Genomic DNA, 19493 nt, shown 5'->3' on the forward strand with positions numbered 1-19493 from the left:
CCCGAAAAACTTAGCGTTATTGCCACTAATAAAGACTAAAAAAAGCCAAATGCATATAGCAGGGTAAGCATTCTTATTTTGGAATAACTTGACCAAAATCTCTTTCTATTTAACTCAAACATTGACAATCCCAATTTTAGAATTCATCAGCAAAAGATTTTAGCCATTAACTCAAAATTACTGCACCCCGTATAAACGCACATAATTTCATATGCAGCCCCTTCATAATTCAACATAATATCCCTGCACTTACTAATATAATAGCACCTACACTGCGTGGCAAGGGAAAGGGAACAAAGATGTTCATAGTCAAAGCTATTGGAGTTCAACCAGCGAACAATTTGGTTGCTATTGGTTGTTAAGCCCTTTTGTGAGTGATTGGCTGATGTGTGCCTACTGAGCTGATTGTTGAGCGAGGCAATATTGCTCCGAATAGGTTTTGTGTGAAAGGTCCCTTTGATTTATTACGTAGTAAATCCATAATGACATCACTAGTTGGGAAAGGTAAGTAGGTGGAGTTATTTTCAAAGCTGATTGCTGATTTTTTGACAACCAATTACCGAATGAAAGAAATAAAAAAAAAATTGATACAAAGATACCAAAACACTTCTGCGACTGATTGTGTCGTCATTTTATCAAAATAATAATTCTGACAGCAAATGTACTGTGTAAGATTGCTGGAAAGCTAATCCACAGACAAGGCGAATTAGTTTGAATGGCCGCGTAAGACATTTGTATTGTTTTTCCTGTCCCTAAATAACAGACATTCTCTTTTCATTGCAGAAATTCAATCAAGTTAACAACAAAACATCGAACTTGTGATCATCGGTCCAATAGCATTGTTTATTGGGGTCCCCATGATTTATGGTCTTCCGCAGGACATGTCCTTGCCAACGATGGCGCAAATTGTCCCGGCATTTGTCCCGGCCTTAGTAAATGTGTGGTGATAATTCACACGGACCACTCAGTGTGTTAATGTCGGGAAAAGTCCCGGACAAAACGGGACAAATTGGTGTAGTGGGTAAATAAGGATGATATTATTTTGTCTATTTGATATGTTCGTTAGACGGGACTATATTTCTTAATAAGACCTATGTCTGCGTCAAACTAAAAATATATGAAATCCGTAAATACATCATCCCTGTGTAAATTTGCGAGTGGTACAAAACTAGGTATGATACGCATAATAGATACTATTTCAACAACTGAAAATAATGACTCCTCTCTATGTGATTATAACCATCACCTTAAAGAAAAGTAGTTATACATTAACAACAAGGCAATAAGGACATCGACATGTCAGGATAAGAGGTCAACTTTGTCATGTGTCAGAAAAAGACACCAGACCACTGGCAATTTATAGCAAATACAACTAAGACTCCTACAGTTTTAAACAAATTATTCATAAAATATTCCAAAAAATATCTCCAACTTCCGTATAGCAAACCTCACAAAACTTCACCGAGCAATTATTTTAAAAGGCGTTACACGAATACCGGTAAGCATAAAACACGTTCCGTGCTAAACGAGCTATGGTGTGACTATGGTGTGACTATGGTGGTGCTATGGTGCATAGGTATCAACGCGAGGACTTCGTGAGAGCCCCTCCGCAACTGGGGTAAGGGCTTTCCACCTTGCGCCCTTAGGGATGGGCCTAGGCGGTATAACGTCTTGGAGAATAAGTTATGTTGCAAGAGTTTTTCCAACAGTTAAAGTTAAGAAGAGTCTAAATGTTAAAGCCAGATCGTGGCCCTAAATTATGATACTAGTCTAGAACTAAATATCAGCAAGCAACACATTGTGGTAAACTGTATTTTGAAATGACCTATGTAATTTATTTAGACACTTAGGTTCCCACGAAATAAGAAAAATACTGTCGAGTAAAAGTATTTCATGATCTTTTTATACTCAATTATAAGGATCCATAAAAAAACATACACTGACCACGAAGTATCAGGCATAAAATCTCTCTGACATAAAAAAAGTTTATCGACAATCTTGCCGTCCCTAGTCCCCGCTCTAGAACACATCAAAGTAATAGGTACAAGCATTTTGTGCTCGAAGCAACTCGCTGTACTACGCCACTAAATTACCCTCTTGCCTCATAATATACCTGGCCTTACCTGGTACCAACGAATAAATGCGAATTTCTTTAATTGAGCCTCTGAATATAAATTCCTAAAGCAAATGACCATATGTTTAGGTGTTATGGCACGTATGGTATTTTTTTCAGTGCAAATAATTGAGTTTTTACGGACTTAAAATTAACTATATCTTTCCCTTTTTCTCAAAACCTAAATTCGAACCAATTATTAAGCAGTACCTTTTTAAAATGTCTACAAAATTTTGCCAAAATTGTGCACACCGAGTCACTAAGTACTCGATGTGTTCCACAATAAATGAGTGTTCGAGTTAGTTCGGTATCGATGCTACGGCTGAACGACGTAGCAAATAACAGGCTACGTGCTACAATCGTAGCGCTACGACAGGTCTACGAGCGTAGCCATGAAATTAGGTACCAGATTTATGTGGATGACTTATTTAGAGATTATGTCTTATATACAAAATATTATTTCCGAGAATCATCCTCTCATATAACGAAAAAGGAAGCAAAATTACTTATAACAAAAATAAAAGTCAACCACAAGAACGGCCTTTCTAAAAAAACTGATACAGAGACCGTAATTTTTAAATGTTTCATAAAACGCGACCCCTGTAATGAGAAACTTAATTTGTTCCTGTAATAAATATGAAAAGCTGGATTAGGCGTTTTTATGTCAAAGGATGCTCGCTTGTGGCGAGCTGACCTTGGTTTTTGATTGCTTATGTACTTCCGTGGTAAAATTGCTGACTGATCTCTGAATATCGTCCCTACATACATGGTTTAACTTATTGTAAACTACCCAATAAATGTAAAGAAACACTCACCCTTTTGTTGTCTCGAAACTTCAACCAGCCGCTGATGACACTGTTATCCACATCGGTGCAATCTTCCTCCTCCACCTCCGACCTCCTGGACAGCAGGGGAGAACCCCCTGGACTGTCCAGGACCTCCCGTCTCCTCATCACAGGAGTACATTGTTGGGACAACCTGCCCTCATTGACCAGGTCACTTCTTCTGCCCAAAACTGGTGTGGCATGAGCTGACACTCCGCCGAGAAGACCACGTCGAGCAGTAAAGGGGCTGCCTTCCCAAGGTCTTTTGGGAGTGCCTTTGCATTCTGCGTGGAGGCAAAGAGCATCGAAGTTGGCAAGTTCCACTGACACCCTGGTCTGCAAGCCACTGGGATGCGTGGTCAGGATGGTCTGCTTGGCAATGCTGCAGCCATGGCGGTGGATCTCCTCGCGTCTCTCCATCGTTGAAGGTTTAAAGCATCAGGTCAGGGTCCCAGTGTATAAAATCCATCTGTAGGTCTTTTGTCCCATCTGAAAAGAAAAGAATTTATGAGTATTTATTACAGTTTTTGAAGAGATTTTAGTTTGAGATCTTAAAATGTAACAATAACGAGCTCTTTGCTTGAATTTTAAATTGCAAGAATATGTATGTTTTTCATTGACTAGAAGAGTATTTAAACTATATATTACAATTACAGTCGTTAAATTTTAAGTTGCCATCCTAATTTTAATGAAGATAATAAATTATATCTATGTCAATCACCATAGATAACATTATGCGTAAACACAAACATTGTGGTTTCTAAACGTTGATAATTTTGTCGTTGTTGTGACGTGATAACATCGGGGAATATGATATTAACATGTTATACTAGTTATCACAATTACTATGGATTTTATTTCTAACTTTAACAGCTATTTCATAAAATGCCCTCCATAAAATAAAGGGAGATGCTGTCAAAACTTCAGTTTTGGTCCAAATTGGGCTACTAGGACCTTAAGTGGGCCAAGTCGAATAATTTCATTAAACAAAATTGACAGTTTAATTGTACAATTAAGAACACTTAGAAGGTCCAATTGAAAGTGTTAAACCAGGAACATTTTGGAACTTTGATCTGTTTCTTCCAGAGTTCTATTTAAAATTATTTTAATAGTAGCTACCATCTTTGTGAGAACATTGAACTCGTTTGGATATGATGCTAAAACTTTGATAATGAAAGAATAATTATGATGCCTTGGGTTTCTAATTTTATGGTCACCTGAGAACCTTCACCATTTTTTAGGATGGCAGATATGTAGATAGCTATGATCTTCTGAAATAGTGAGTACGGTATAACTTTTCCTTTTCTTATACAAGTAATATAAAACTTCCATCTAGACCATATTTTAGCCACCACAATATTGTATACAAAGATAACATTAAAAGTAATTAAGACAAGCCTCCATTACTTCATAATAAAACAGAGTTCAGTCTCCAAACTGCCGCTCTTAGTTGTCAAACAGGCTTTTATTGTAATAATTCGAGAGGTCATAGATCTCCACCCATTTGTAGGGGAGCTTAATCTATGGTACATTTCGAACGAGGTTCTCTCCAAAACTCAGTTTAATGAAGTTAAGGAGTCTTCATAATTCTTTGAGGGCTCAATGTAGATGTCGCGATCATTTATTACTCGTCCTAATGGGATTATAGAATGCAAATCTTCCGTTAATAAGTTTGGGGGTAGGTAACTTCTATTTTTCGTTGTAACGGTTTCTAATATTTTCGTGTTATTTCTTTGTTTTAATGTCACTTTAAATTATAATAGGGTATTTGGCTAAATGGAGAAAATAATTGGCCGTGCATCTGTCTATCTATATATTTAACTTAATTCATGATATCTATTAATTTTAGGAATTGTACTAAGCCACTGCACAAATAATTCCTCATCATCCTCCGAGCCTTTTCCCAATCATGTTGGGGTCGGCTACCAGTCTAACCGGATTCAGCTGAGTACCAGTGCTTTACAAGAAGCGACTGCCTATCTGACCTCCTCAACCCAGTTACAACCCGATACCCCTTGGTTAGACTGTTGTCAGACTTACTGGCTTCTGACTACCCGTAACGACTGCCAAGGATGTTCAATGACAGCCGGGACCTACAGTTTAACGTGCCATCCGAAACACAGCCAATGGTGTCTAAGATATACTTAGAAAGTACATACAAACTTAGAAAAGTTTCATTGTTACTTGCCTGACCTGGGATCGAACCCGCGCCCTCATACTTGAGAGGTTGGTCCTTTACCCACTAGGCCACTACGACACTTGCACAAATAATTCCTACTTTAAAGAAATGACTAATGCCTACTAGTCGAAGACTAAACACTAAATGATTCTTCAGAAGCAAGTATTATTAAGGCAGCAACACATTAAGGCTCAAACAAACACAGTTCCATTACTGGTATCTTTCTTTGAAACTTGAACAAACACTTCTTAGGAATTCCTCAGAACTTCAGTAGTATAAACAGTCGGATGTACGATACATAATGCATGAAGAACCGTTTAAAAGCCGGTTACGGGTCGGTTACGGCGCTGTTACCGGACGGTAAGCGGCGGTCATTACGTCATTACCGTTACTTACCGGACGGTAATGATATGCTTACTGTCAATGAATTATGGAAAGGTTTGAAGGCATGTAAATTGCGTTCATGTTAGTTTTTTGCGGTTTTAGCTGTAGGTTTAATTTATGTTTGACTTTGACTTTCAATGGTCAAGTCTGAGTCGATCGACTCACTTTTCCTTGCTGTAATTATTAGGGTTACTTTAACTAAAAAAAGAACGAGTAGCTCTAAGAGTTTATGTTGTACATTACTGCACACATCTTGATGTTTCTCTTACTGAAACTTAAAACCAAGCCATGTTTATTAATTGAATTGCTAAAATATTGATGATACTGATAACAGACCCGAAGATCTTATTTGCTTTAAGAATTCAGGTGATACCTAAAGGCAGTCATTAAGACTATTCAATAAGTTATTACTTAGCACATAAATATGCTTTGAAAATCACAAATACTCTATTTAGCCGATCACCCATCCACAGCCCAACCGCAGCACGCACAGCTTAACGTCACACAGCCATTGATCCGCACGGCCAGTCACATAGCTATTACACTCGCGGCCACAATACTGCACCCAGCCCTTAGCCGTTTAGAGCCATGAATTATGTATGGCATAATGTAGTGCACGTTGTGTTCGTCTGTTTGTCACTACATTACTGTGCAACGTGCCATTGTATTTAGAAGTGACGTTATGTAACTTGACAGGTAGGAGGAATAAATAGGAGGGATTTTGAATCTTGTTTTTGATGTCGCTAAAATTATGTGAAAGGTTTCTCATGGATTCTGTTTTTGTAAACAAAATATTGATGAGAATGAATATCCACTTAGGATACTTGAAAAACATTAATATGCTTGAATATCAGTATATGAAATGCACGAATACAATCAGCCGATCTCGTCAACAAGACCGCTTAAGTGAATCAATGCCCATGTTTAATAAACATAAATTATTGCTCATCATATTTCATATTGTGCGTAAACACAATATTATTACCTTATTAAACAATCTCGCATTAACAGGAAAGCACTTAACATACTGTTTTAATTTCGCGAGACAACACGCGGCTGTTAATCAGCCAGCCATTGCCGTATCCGCATAAACCAATAAGAATTTTACATAATTAACATCTACAACAGACACTACATCCACCATTCTTACATTATTTCATTAACGTAAATAAATAAATACAAAATTGTGAATCGGCTCCGATCGGATTACACAGCAATCCACTTTGCAATGGCGAGAATTTCGCTTTAATTCACACTTGCAGTTTATTTGCAATGCACTGTACAGCGGTACGTTAAACCGTGTGTTTTGATACGCGCTTTATTGTAAAACAGTAATTTGATTTAGTTGTACAATTCCGCGCTGAATATCTGTGCGATACAGAATTAATTTGTCAAATCAAATATTCTATTCCGATTTGTCCCGAAGGCGAGATTCTGTTGAATATAAAGGATATATTGATAAGACCTAAAATAACAGGAAGGTTGTTTATTCCAGCCTTGACCGTGGCATATTGGATTTGTCAGATTAAAATACCCAATGCCCACTACCTCGCCCAACCGTCACTAAAACTGTCTTTGCTAACAAAAAGAACAAAGAATTCCAGCCTTTTTGAGACGAGAAATCGTCCCACAAACTCGTCCGTTCACACAATTGCGATAGTTCAACAGATACCTACTACAAAGAAACCGCTACTTCCAAACACTTTACCCAACTTCGCTGGCGGTCGGGTAAATAATGTGGACAGAGCTACATCACGTGACTATTAAGCTGGTACTAAGTACCCCATTTATTTGCTCGCCAGTGTAATATCGGTGATCTCCGCGGATTTCATACGGCCGAGGCTGAGAGAGATAAAAGGAAGATAATTCTTTACTTATCTTTTCAATTATCGTCTTCCGTTTGATTGGGCGAATTTATTTCTTACTGGTCAGCTTTGTGCGAGCTGATAGTTTTCTGAGAAAGCTTTAGAAAATCTAGGAAATGGTTCCGGTCCGTTGATTATTGTGAAAGAAGAATGAAAAATAATCTGGTAAAACTGGTATACAGCGTGATTTTAACACAGAACCGAGGATATTTATTTATAGTCCAGTATCCAGCTCGCAATACCTATAAATAAATTCAACTGACCCACATATAAATTGTGGGGACATTTTATTCCGGTATTTTTGCAAACAGAAAGAGTCCATCAACAGATCCTGTATACACAGCGCAAAGAATGAGTCGCGTCGTTTTTTCTCTAATACCGGACCCTTTGAACTGTCATCAAAATAATCGTTACGGGTCGCTTCGTCGGTATTCAATTTTTATAGCAATTCGTTTAGAAAAGTCTTTCTCCAGACCTGTTCTAAATGCTTGGAACCCCTTTTAATTGGAAAGCTCGAATGGAATAATTTTAATTTGAAATATTCATTCGTGGCACTGCCAGTAAGTCCATAAAACGTTCTTTTGAGTGCAATAAAGAGATCGTGTTTCGTTTGCGCGCGAAATGTTATGAAAGATCTTGCCCACAATTTTTCTTGTAAGTTGACCTCGTAAAATGTGGAATTTTAAATGTGGGGAAAATAAATTTGCATGAACGAACCGCGTGCCTACAGTAATAAATGTTTTATTTAAACAGTTATTTCTACGTCTAATATGAAATTGCAACTCTCTCATTAACATTTGAAAGTGGAATTTTGTTCTTTCGTTTAACATATTCAAAACACTTATTTTCTTTACTTCCTAATTTGGGGTAGCTTTAAATGCCTATTTATTATAATTATCATAGAAGTATCCTTCACCTGCCTGTCAAGGAGATAAAATCCAAAACAATATCTTCAAACTCAAATAAAACGTTCAAGTTGGCAACAACATATTTCGGTCACAATTGAGCTGGATCTCACAGCGGCGATAATCTTACAACTGTTTGGCGTCGTCAAATGAACCGAACGCAATCACGTATTGGTTTAGGACAAAGCGTGCGGGCGCTACCCGCCCAACTAGAAGGTAAGTTCCTTGTTCAACAGAGCGTGCCCACCGACGACTCGCCATTTAGCCGGGTTACCGTCTCATTGTGATGTATACGCCACCGTTGTAATGTTGCTTTAGGCAATCCATTGAATTTCAGATAATGTTTTGTAAGCTCCGTATCATGAGGTAGTTATGAGCATATCCCATTTAGTAACTGAATTAAATTCCGCTACAGTTTATTTTGATATCATATCGAAATGTTATTACAAAAACTAATTAAACCACAAAAACCGCAGTAAATCGTAAATAATGGTTTTGATTACAGTGAACAGTAAAACAAAGGAAACCAATCTAAACAAACGCGATCTCCATAAAGTTAGCTCGTGCACTGCCATTACTCAATGCATGCACTGTTTTACACAAGTTAAATTACCTATTTTTCATTTGAGCAGAAGTTTGTACATTGAGCATGAAAGGCAATACACGATCGGAGAGATACAATAGCCCGATGCAATAGCATCGAGATCCAAGTTAGCTGCTCAAGCAAGTTAAATAGCTGAGCATAAGCAAAGAACAGTTTAAATTAACTTTCTCGACTGCGGCACGGTTTGCTCTTAATGTAACGACTTTATATGAAGAAGTTTCTGTTAAAAATTAAACGATATGTATATTTAAGGACTACCTGGAGAGATTTTCTTAATGTTTTAATGCAATTGTTCTGGAGTTGGAATTTATAATTTGGTTCATGTTTTCAGTTTTATGGCAGGCGAGCTGTGTACCTACAGAGAACCTATGAATTTTATATGCATTTGTGAAATTATGTTGTATTCATGATCTCAAGTAGATCTTCATCAAATGGAAATAAAAAAGAAGCTTTTGAACACCAACCGACACAGTTCTTGAGATTGGCTCTAGAAACAGGAATTTAATTTCCATCAGTGAACATTATAATTATTTGCTTGAAAAAATATACTACTGGAAATAAAAATCTACAAGGACATTAGCATAATGTGGATGACATCGTAATATCTAACTCAACCTCTATCCAAGCATTCAAAACTAACTTTCTGTCTACAAGCATGAAGCAAATAAAACTTAGTGCATCCTCATAAAGTCCAGGGCTTCTCTGTTTCAGGTTACAAAATCAAAGAGCGCTGACCACTCGCAATGTTTCAATCAGTGCGTATCGATCGTGCTCAGTGCATCCAGTATGCACCGATGCAACATTTATAGCTCTGTGGTAAATATAACTACAGTGCATGATCCGGCGCATTAGGGTAAGTAATTTTTAATTGGATCGAGTTTGTGGTGGTTAGTGCATGGTTGTTTTAAGGCTTTTTGAGTAATTTTGTGTTACATTGGCTTTGTCAGTAGGCACACTTAAAGTAGTAGTAGTTGTTATAGTTAGTAGTATACAAGGAGTTTGGTACTATAGATAGCCTCGGGTGAACAGAGCATGTTACTTCATAATTTTAGCTCTGTCTACGTGTTGTCATCATAATAATACATTTTAATTTTATTCGTCTGCTGATTAGTAATTTGCATTTATTTATTCTGGCTAATTTCATCTCCACTTTTGTACATTATACAGAACACAACGATTATCCTGCCTCAATCTTATTGACAGAAAATTTGGTTACTTTAACATTCAACGCATTAACTATACAAATTGTGGTTACCATCAGCAACCTACATAGTTCCACTTAATTCCATCAAAATGCGCGAGCGATCCGTTCCCCATAAACCTTGGTAATCAAAAGCCGACATCAAATAGTTGACACATTATCATCTCAATTTCTAACGTCATTACTATTCATAACTCGTATGGGAGACTGATATCATATGTGGTTACAAGTTATGGGACATTTAGGGGTGGTGTGGACAGCGCTAGCAATTAAAGCAAGCTTAATCATTTTTATTTTTTGAGAAAAAAAATAATATTATCATTTGACCTTCATAACGACACTCTAAGTAAATATAAATATTTTCCACTGTTATTTTAATTACAGGAAACTTAGTAGAAAACTGAATATATCCTACAAAAATGACAAGAATTAAATTCCCCAACGAGTCTTTTTGCAAATCGAAATGACCTTCAGGCACACACAAGTGACATAAATTCGTTATAATTATACTATCATCATCGTACTATGAATTATTTCTACCAAAGAAGAAATGCACAAATAACAAGAGCCTTAGTTCCACTGGCATATTATTACTACTATACACTTGAACTAAGCTGATCACAGCATCTACCAAGCACAGTCAGAATTAACTAACTCTCTGCCTCCTATACCTTACTCCACACTAACCGTAGGAGCAAAACTGTGCAGTTAATATAACACAGTTAACTCGCATGTCAAAGGCGCCGCGTTCGCTGTGAATACGCAATCACTAACTAATCGCGTATCGGTAAATATGTTGCTTATTTACTGTCAGACGTGTGTCTTGGTTACTGATTTAAGAGGGTTTGTCTGGTTAAGATAATATTTGGGGTTAAAACTTACTGCAAGGCATTCTCATCATTTTTAACACATGCTATTAAGGTGAAATTATTATTTCAATAGTTTCAGTTCGCGTCTTGTGGGAACTTCTTCGTGATCTGGTAGCCTGTGGCCTTTTTCAATAGATGGGCTATCTAACAATGGAAGAATTATACAAAACGAACCAGTGGTTCCCGAGATTTCAAATAAGTAATCAAACTCTTCAGCAACTTTACCTGCAATATTTTTTTTCTAAAACCATTCGAATTCTAATAGCAATTCACTTTGTTAATACTATAAAAAAGAATACCTAATTTCCGACTCAAAATGGTTTCTTCACTACATCTCTCAATGCAAAGCCACGATATACCTGGTACAGTTTCAACAAACGCGCACACTGTACAGTGTGGCAGTCAGTAAAACCTGTATATTCTAACGAAGCGTCCTCCTATTTGTTTAATTGTCCGTCTGTTAGTTTTCAGTTAGCCGCCGAATATTCCAGCGCTCCTGAAACACGCCGCGCTAAATAAACGGAATAAAATATTGTTTTACCTACATTCGTTTGTTCTGTGTTTTAGATTGTCAGAGCAGACCTGCAAACTATGTTGTTTTTTTTTGACAAGTAGATAAAAAATATATACGAAAATTCTAATGTTGTATAGAATTTACTGCCATTATAGCTTATGGCATACGGTAGTAAATTCAAGTCCCGCAAGTATCAAAATTTTTGCATAAAATTTTTACCAAAAGCACTCGCGAGAAATAATAAAATCTCTGAATATGGCCCGTTTTATATTTTCGTTTATAAGGAAGAAAATAATAATTACTGCAGCCCCATTAACTACACCATAACTTCTGGAATGAGAAGCCATAACCATATTTCACGTCAACGAAGCAGAAACCAAAAGAAATATGTTATCAGTAAATTGATCTCACACCAATCTTTAATTCAATTAACGATCCAATTGATTGGGAAATACTTTCAATTAACCAGTAGGGAATGGATTGTAGTCATCTGGGCAGTCGTTGTCCAGCCGGAAGTGACGCAATGAGGTCGTACGCCGGACCGGAAACTATTACATGGGACCCTCGCGACGCGTACGATAGGCTCTCAGTTCTTACAATATGGCTGTATCCCGGGATATGATGTTATTTTGTGACAGCCATGACCCATTTTATAAGTCGTTTACAGAAACGTATAAATGTACTAAACAATACAAAAGAGACGACTGACAAAAGCGAATGTTAGATATGAACTATTTTATACTGAAACATTTTTATGGTCAATTCAAAACTTAAAGTAGCGAGGAGTTGCGTTCAGTAAATTTATTAATAGACTGCGCGTGAACTATGAGTCCTTCAGGCACCCATATAGTGACCTACTTATAATATTTTACAAAGTTACTGTAGAGCATACACGTAAAATAATATATTCACTGTCTTCTGTAAATAGTTACGCTCTTACGCGAATATGCTCTAGCTTGCTAAGTTTTATATATGAGACAAGCCCCTATCAAAATTGTAACTTTTTCATTGCATTTTCTAACTTCAACACGTTTGCCGAAAGGTTAGTCAAAAACCCTTTGACAGTTCATTGGGCCACTCTCGTACAATAACCTTCTCTAACCCGTCAGTGCTCACTATCAGCATACAATCTATTCATATAACCCTGTAGTGCCGGAGATGGGTACACTCGGCCATCTCTATCATTTCACCGAAACGATATTTTTATGATATCGAGTTATGCCAACTCTATTTATTCATTTTATTTTATTGAATAGTTTGTGGTATTCAAATGATTTTTATTTTTATTTGTACAAGTTCACGGTTGACCCTGAATGGTTTATTTTTAACGTTTTAACACCACCACGTGAAATGCTGTTTTTTTTTTGTTTACATGCATATTTATTCTTCCAATAAACAATGTTGCATTTGATTCAATACATAACTGTCATATTCTTAATATACTGTCACAAACAATTTACACTTTTCTTTTATAATGACCACTTTTATAGTTGTATCTTGCAAAAGTAAATCAAAGAAAGCAATGCGCTTACTGCAGCTAAAGAAATAATATTCTACATTAATAATTTAAAAAACTGTATGTAGGTGGTAGGTACATATTAGAGCATGTCCCTAACAAGGTGCCATTTCTTAAATCAACAAAAAAGACCAGAAACAAATGAATGCTAACGGGCTAATTGGCAAATTTTACCAAATCTCAACCGTGTGACGTGGGTGTATTTTTTGTACAACCCTTTACTGTAGTGTTACCACATTCACGTATTGTTCAGGAATTTTATAATTTGAGATATTAATATCTAGATTTAGCAGGAGTCGTGGTGGCCTAGTGGGTAAAAGACCAACCTCTCGAGTACGTAATACTTTCTAAGTATATCTTAGACATAATTGGCTGTGTTTCGGATGGCACGTTAAACTGTAGGTCCCGGCTGTCATTGAACATCCTTGGCAGTCGTTACGGGTAGTCAGAAGCTAGTAAGTCTGACACCAGTCTAGCCAGGGGTATCGGGTTGCCCGGGTAACTGGGTTGAGGAGGTCAGATAGGCAGTCGCTTCTTGTAAAGCACTGGTACTCAGCTGAATCCGGTTAGACTGGAAGCCGACCCCAAAATGATTGGGAAAAGGCTCGGAGGAGGATGGATATATCTAGATTTAGCACTTGATGGTAACTTGAACCGATTTAAGTACACGAGAAGATTAAAAATAGCAACAGTTTTTAATATGATTAATCCATGGACCAACATGCAAGGTAAAACGCTCTACTCAACTTCATAATTATTCCATTACACAAGTTATCCCACAGATGGACTATTAATAGACAACAGATCTATGCGGATATTCGAGTAAAGGTAAAGGGGCAGTCCCAGTTTCTCAAATAACACACATTCATCAGTAAGTCAGTCCCATTCACATGGGTTTATAAGTGTTCCCGAGATAGAGAGGGACAAAATCCTAATCCTACCGATGGAGTTATCCTAATCGATATTATTAATATCTCTGAGGGAATATTCGGAGAGGTTTCTAAGGAATGATGGGTGCGCATTCCTACCCCTATCGTATGCCTGTGTACTGTGGTGTGTGTATGTATGTGTGAAACGATTATTTTGGTTGTGGTCTGTAGTTTCTTGACTACTAGTAGTAATGGTAGTTTTACTAAAAACCGAACAGTAATTTTGCTATCGATGTGAGTGCTGTATGTGTTAAAGGAACAATTTCCGAAGGACCTATATTGTATTTCCAATGTGCAGTTATTTTATTATTTCTTAGCTAATTTCATGATTTTTTTCAGTGTTGGATTGTCTATATATTTAGGAAGACTATATGCTACTTTTTATCCCGTTGCGTGGTATAGTACCCACAGGAAGGTAACTTGTATTGAATAAACGATTCAAAGACTTTGGTCTTTTGACACTATAGATCAACCCGTTTCTATTATTTAAATAAAACCGCGTACCAAAGCCCTGAGATAGTTATCGCTCAATTATTTAAAAGGCATGTCCGCAGTGACAGACACGCGATTAATTATTACTACTTACCCCGAAATACGAGATAATGTAAAACGGAAAACTATCCATCAATGTTCACTAAACGTAATTGATAGCTGTTAGCTTTGGCCTCTAATAGGGGAGGTTGGCATGTTATTTACACTTAAATACAAGAGAAAACTAAAATCCTTTGAGGATACATCCAAAGATTATATAAAATTAATACTAGTATGTGTATTTCCCCTGTAGTTTCTCTAGATCTGAAGGAACTTCTTCGCTCCCCCAGGTAAAATTATTCTACTTATGGCTCTTCCTGACTTTCAATCTAATTCCTTATGTGGTTACTGCTGCTTTGCGTTTTTTTTTTTTAGGAGTGCATCTGATTTTTTTTATTTCTATTCATGCACAAAGGATATGATTTCAAAAATGCATGTAGCGTCAATAAATATTTTGTTAGTCCCAAACAACTGCAAACATCATTATTTTGAAAGCACATTGTTATTTAGTTCGAAATTACATATATCGTGGTTATTTTAAGTAAATGTTGTGTGAACACCAAAATACCTGAAAACCGAGGCATGTCCCCGTGACCACAGGCCGCCATCCCTCACTCAACATAATCGATATTTAGAACGCGAGCAGATAATCGATATGAAGCAATCGAGTGGAAGACGAACGCAGCCGACCTACGTGTGCCAGCACCCTTGTTTTGTTCGCGTTGAAAACTCCATCTTCTTTATCTTATGAAGTCTTGGTCATTTTGTTAACTCTTTGTTCAAGTACTGCGAAACCACTGTGATTTCCATCGATACTTATTTTGCAATTATGGTTATTTATTAGGATGTTAATCTATTACTCAATGGTAATCATCATCTGTCTAGTCTTTTCCCAACTACTTTGTAGTCGACTTCCATTCTTAAAAGAGACAGCCGAGTGCCAGTGTTTTACATGCAGCGAATGCCCATCTGACTTCTTCAATCCAATTACCTAGGCAACCCATACCCTTTAATAAAACTGGTTCGGTATAACTGTCTAATAATTTAAAGGAAAATCTGGTCCTTCTGTATGCAAGTTAAAATCTGCAGTATTGTCAATATTACCTGTAGCTCAATAATTCAGGAATATGTAAAACGAACTTATTATGAACTTAGTAGCATTGTACTCCAGTTTTATACTAGGCATATCTTTTGTTGTGTTTTTGTCTGAACAAAGCCAATCCCCAAAACGTACTCAAATCGAGCATATGTCCTGAACCACACGTCACGCTATCCAAAAAATAAATCGATCCCGGTAATGCGTGCAGTTAATCGATGCAAAGTAATCGAGTGGAAGACGTGCGTGATGCACCCTCGCTGGGGTGGCTAATAAGCATTATTGTTTTATTGATACAAGTCAATAACTGCGGTGTAGACTTGACTTTACAGTGACTTGTGTGGCTTCTTACAAAGTTGTGAATATGTTATATGCAAATTGGTGAGATTATTTGATAATGTTTAGGAGACTATAAAGAACTGAATTCAAGATTTTGTATTGCTCATTACAGTAAAAATTAGGTATAGGGTTTTTTGTACACAAATTGCTATTTTTAGTTTTGGATAATAACATTAAAACACGGGACGTGAGTGAAACCGCGGGGAAACGGCTAGTTGGCAATAATACGATACCACCAATACCCAATACGAGTTCGAGTATATCGACAAGCCTTGCCAAAAATACCGATATTTACACAAAAGAGGTGACACGCCAGATAAGTGCATACAAATTATTATAATTACCGGAGAGGGAGCGACTTGGCAGTCGGCGGGAAACAACACAGTCTGTCCGTACGGCTTCTGTATCGAATAACAGATACTCCGCCGTTCCGAAGTACTAGCTACTCGCGGAACTGTTGTGTATTCATCAGGATTAGGTTACTTGGAGTATCTCTGCCTTATGGATTATGGTACACCACTTTATATAAAGAGGTTGTTAGATGACTGGTTTGTTTTGTTAGTGGTCCATGGTTGTATTGTGTGGCATTGTCTTACGTTCAAAGGTGAGGCTGATTAGGTTTTACAGCTATTTTTTGGTCATCAACCTCTTGTATGTCGCTGATTATAAAACGATAGAAAATCGTCGCGTATATCTGCGCTCCAACGGACAACGGGATAAAAGGAGGTTCTCGTTCTGAACTGTATGTATGTAAGTTTATGCGCGATTATCTCAAGTTTGGCTGAACCGATATTATTTGTTTGTTAAAATGTTTTCTCGTTTTAGTTTGATTGAATTTAGATCAAATTTTCTACCTTCTGTTAATGGTGTGTTAATGTTCTCGACTGTTGATTGTACATAGCATGATGTAAATTATTTAAGAACATTCTTATAATCGTGTATAATAAAACAATAGTTTAAAAGCTTATTTTCATGTAATATCTACATGTGGGCACTATTCGTAAATGTTTGAACAGAATTTATCACCAGCGCCGACGAGCGTAGCAAAATGTCTGCGGAACTTAGGCATTAATAATAAATTGCTAAAAGTATAGCTTCTACTAACATATATTTATGTGCGAACCTTGTAATATGTAATGTAGGTATTTTATTGAGAATTATGGGCTTAGAAACTTACTAAGTATATGTTATTATTTTCTTACAGAATCTAAGTTATCTTTTGCAGTCTATTGAAAATATCAAATACGGCGTGCTCTCTCTAGTTAGTCTGCCAATAAGATAATTAGGTAACTGACACTGCTATCTTATTGACTTGCTCATTAAGGTTTTAAATCTGCTGTAGATTGATTTTACAATGGTTGGAACAGTTATAATGACTCATTGAACTGGTTTATTTTTCCCTCCAGAGTTCTACTTTCGACCAATTCCCTCACGTATCAAATATTTAAAAAACTTACAGGACTGAGGTTCCGAGTTATGGTGTCTGTACATATTGTTTGCAAATTGTGTCATACAAGTAGACTAGTTTTGTACATCATCACATTATCTGGCTAATTCTCTTCCAACTATATTGGATACGGCTTCCAGACTAACTGTATGCAGCTGACTACCTACCAGTATTTTAAATAGAAAACAAAGAGCAAGTAAATGTATCAAGACCTACATATTTATTAAATATAGAATAAATAATAGTTTTTTCTCTTCATTTGTACCTACGTACAATCTTACCCAGATTTTTTTGGACACTGAAATAAGTTGTGTCCAAGTGCGAAGCCAAGTGAAAGTGTCACATAGTATACTAACAAAAGTTAAGTAATGCCCGAAGGTCAAGGTCACGTTCAGAATGACAGTCACGCCTGGGTAATGCTGTGACATACTGTGTCACTATTTGTCAGACTCAGACACATGGCGTGTCGTATTATCTCGACTTGAGACTGCCGCCCTACATTCTGGAGGTTAGACTTTCTTATTTTATTATTTTTGTAGAAACTGAATGAAGGGAATCTTGGCAGGTTTAGTTTTTTATTTATATACAATATTTTTTTCACCTCAACTTAAAAAACTATTAAGTTTGAATGCATTTTTGCTTTGTTACAGGGAAAAAATACGTACAGGAACAAAGTTGCATCTGATTAGATTTGAAGCCGACCCCTACTTACTTAGCAAAAGGCTAGGCAGATGATAACAGGAAAAAATATTGTTGAACTTTCATAGGCACTGACATTAACTTGCCTAATTAAAACATGAGATAAGCTCTTTAAAATAACATCGTTAATTATCTTATTATCACATACTCACATTCACTTTGTATGTGAAAAAGTTCAAGGGTTCAGTGTCAAAGAAAGTACCAAAGGACCAAACAACGTTATAATGATGTCGGAAATTCGACTTCAAGGACCAAATATATGTGTGTTCGAGTACTTGACCCGGTCTATATTCACGGTCATATATGTAACGATATAATAGTATATGTATCTGAAATTCATACTGACTACATGTTCGTAATAATAAGCTAAGTGTTTTCTTACTGTAGGGGATTACTCTTCTTATTAACGATACTCATAATATTTCTACCATACAATAGCACAGAATTTTAGCAATACATATTTGGTTTGTATTAATTTTCAAATATCTATACGTTATTATCGTAAGACGTTTCCCTGATAATCTAAATAGCTCATACAGTTTGATGATTAGTAAAAAGGTTCAAGTACCTTCTGATGTAAACTTACGCTACAGAGTATGAACACACGATGACATACGTTAGGCATTTTACTGCAGTTATGTCTAATTTTTTTTTTTTTAATATATAAGTACTTATACTTACTAAATAAACATACTTATAGTCAACCCAGTCACTTCACATCACTGAATTCAAAAACACAATAATAATAAATAATCCTACATCGATAAACAACACAACACAGTCAGAACAGCGAACAAATTATTCGAACAAACAAAAATACCAAGTTTGGAATATCTCTTTAGTTTAGAAACTTACGCACTTCACTATGCAAATACTTCGCGAGAGGAATACGGAGGGACAAAATCGCCTCCCCACACACGTCCGCCCGCCGCGACAACGCGACGTAAACTGAGGCATCGGAATCAGCCCTTACAGTGTTCCGCGACAGACAAGGACGCATATACAGGAAAAGCGGGAAATTGCATATGTAGGGCAGAGATAGGGATAGAAAGTTCCGTTTCGCACGTGGTGCGATGCGGTCAATTGCAATGCTACGGTCATTGCCATAGTGCGATCAGTTTTAATCTTTTAACAGTAACCTTACATATTAGTTTATTTTTCTCCCTTATGTTATGTTATCAGATAACCCACTTAAAGATGGGAAAACAGTATTAAAACGCGCCATTTCCCTCTGTTGACTTTTACAATTCGCGCGGGACGACAACCATTTGATGTACTCTACTTTTCTACGCGGAAGGGAAAAATAATCCCATTCACTCTTAGATGAGGTAAAAGATATTCCAATGGCAAGTTTTTTCTATGGATGGAGGGAGGATAATGGGCTATCGTTAGTGGTGGATATATTAATGATACGTCGATGGTTCGTGCTCCAAGTGACAGATTATGTTCTCTCTCTTGTCAGTTCATCGGGTGAATCA

At 36.8% G+C, this 19493-nt stretch overlaps 1 protein-coding gene across 1 annotated transcript in view; it reads right to left on the reverse strand.

Moving 5' to 3' along the window:
• LOC135118124 (uncharacterized) overlaps positions 1-19037 on the reverse strand; it is a 101750-nt gene extending 82713 nt beyond the window's left edge. Inside the window, exons 1-2 of the mRNA XM_064039252.1 lie at positions 18697-19037; positions 2929-3426 (exon numbers count right to left, since the gene is read on the reverse strand). Coding sequence (XP_063895322.1) covers positions 2929-3357 — 429 coding nt within the window. The 5' untranslated portion in view covers positions 3358-3426; positions 18697-19037. The remainder of the gene's footprint in view (positions 1-2928; positions 3427-18696) is intronic.
• Positions 19038-19493: the final 456 nt, after the last annotated feature.

Source organism: Helicoverpa armigera, chromosome 18 (assembly GCF_030705265.1).
Source record: "Helicoverpa armigera isolate CAAS_96S chromosome 18, ASM3070526v1, whole genome shotgun sequence".
Lineage (NCBI taxonomy): Eukaryota > Metazoa > Arthropoda > Insecta > Lepidoptera > Noctuidae > Helicoverpa > Helicoverpa armigera.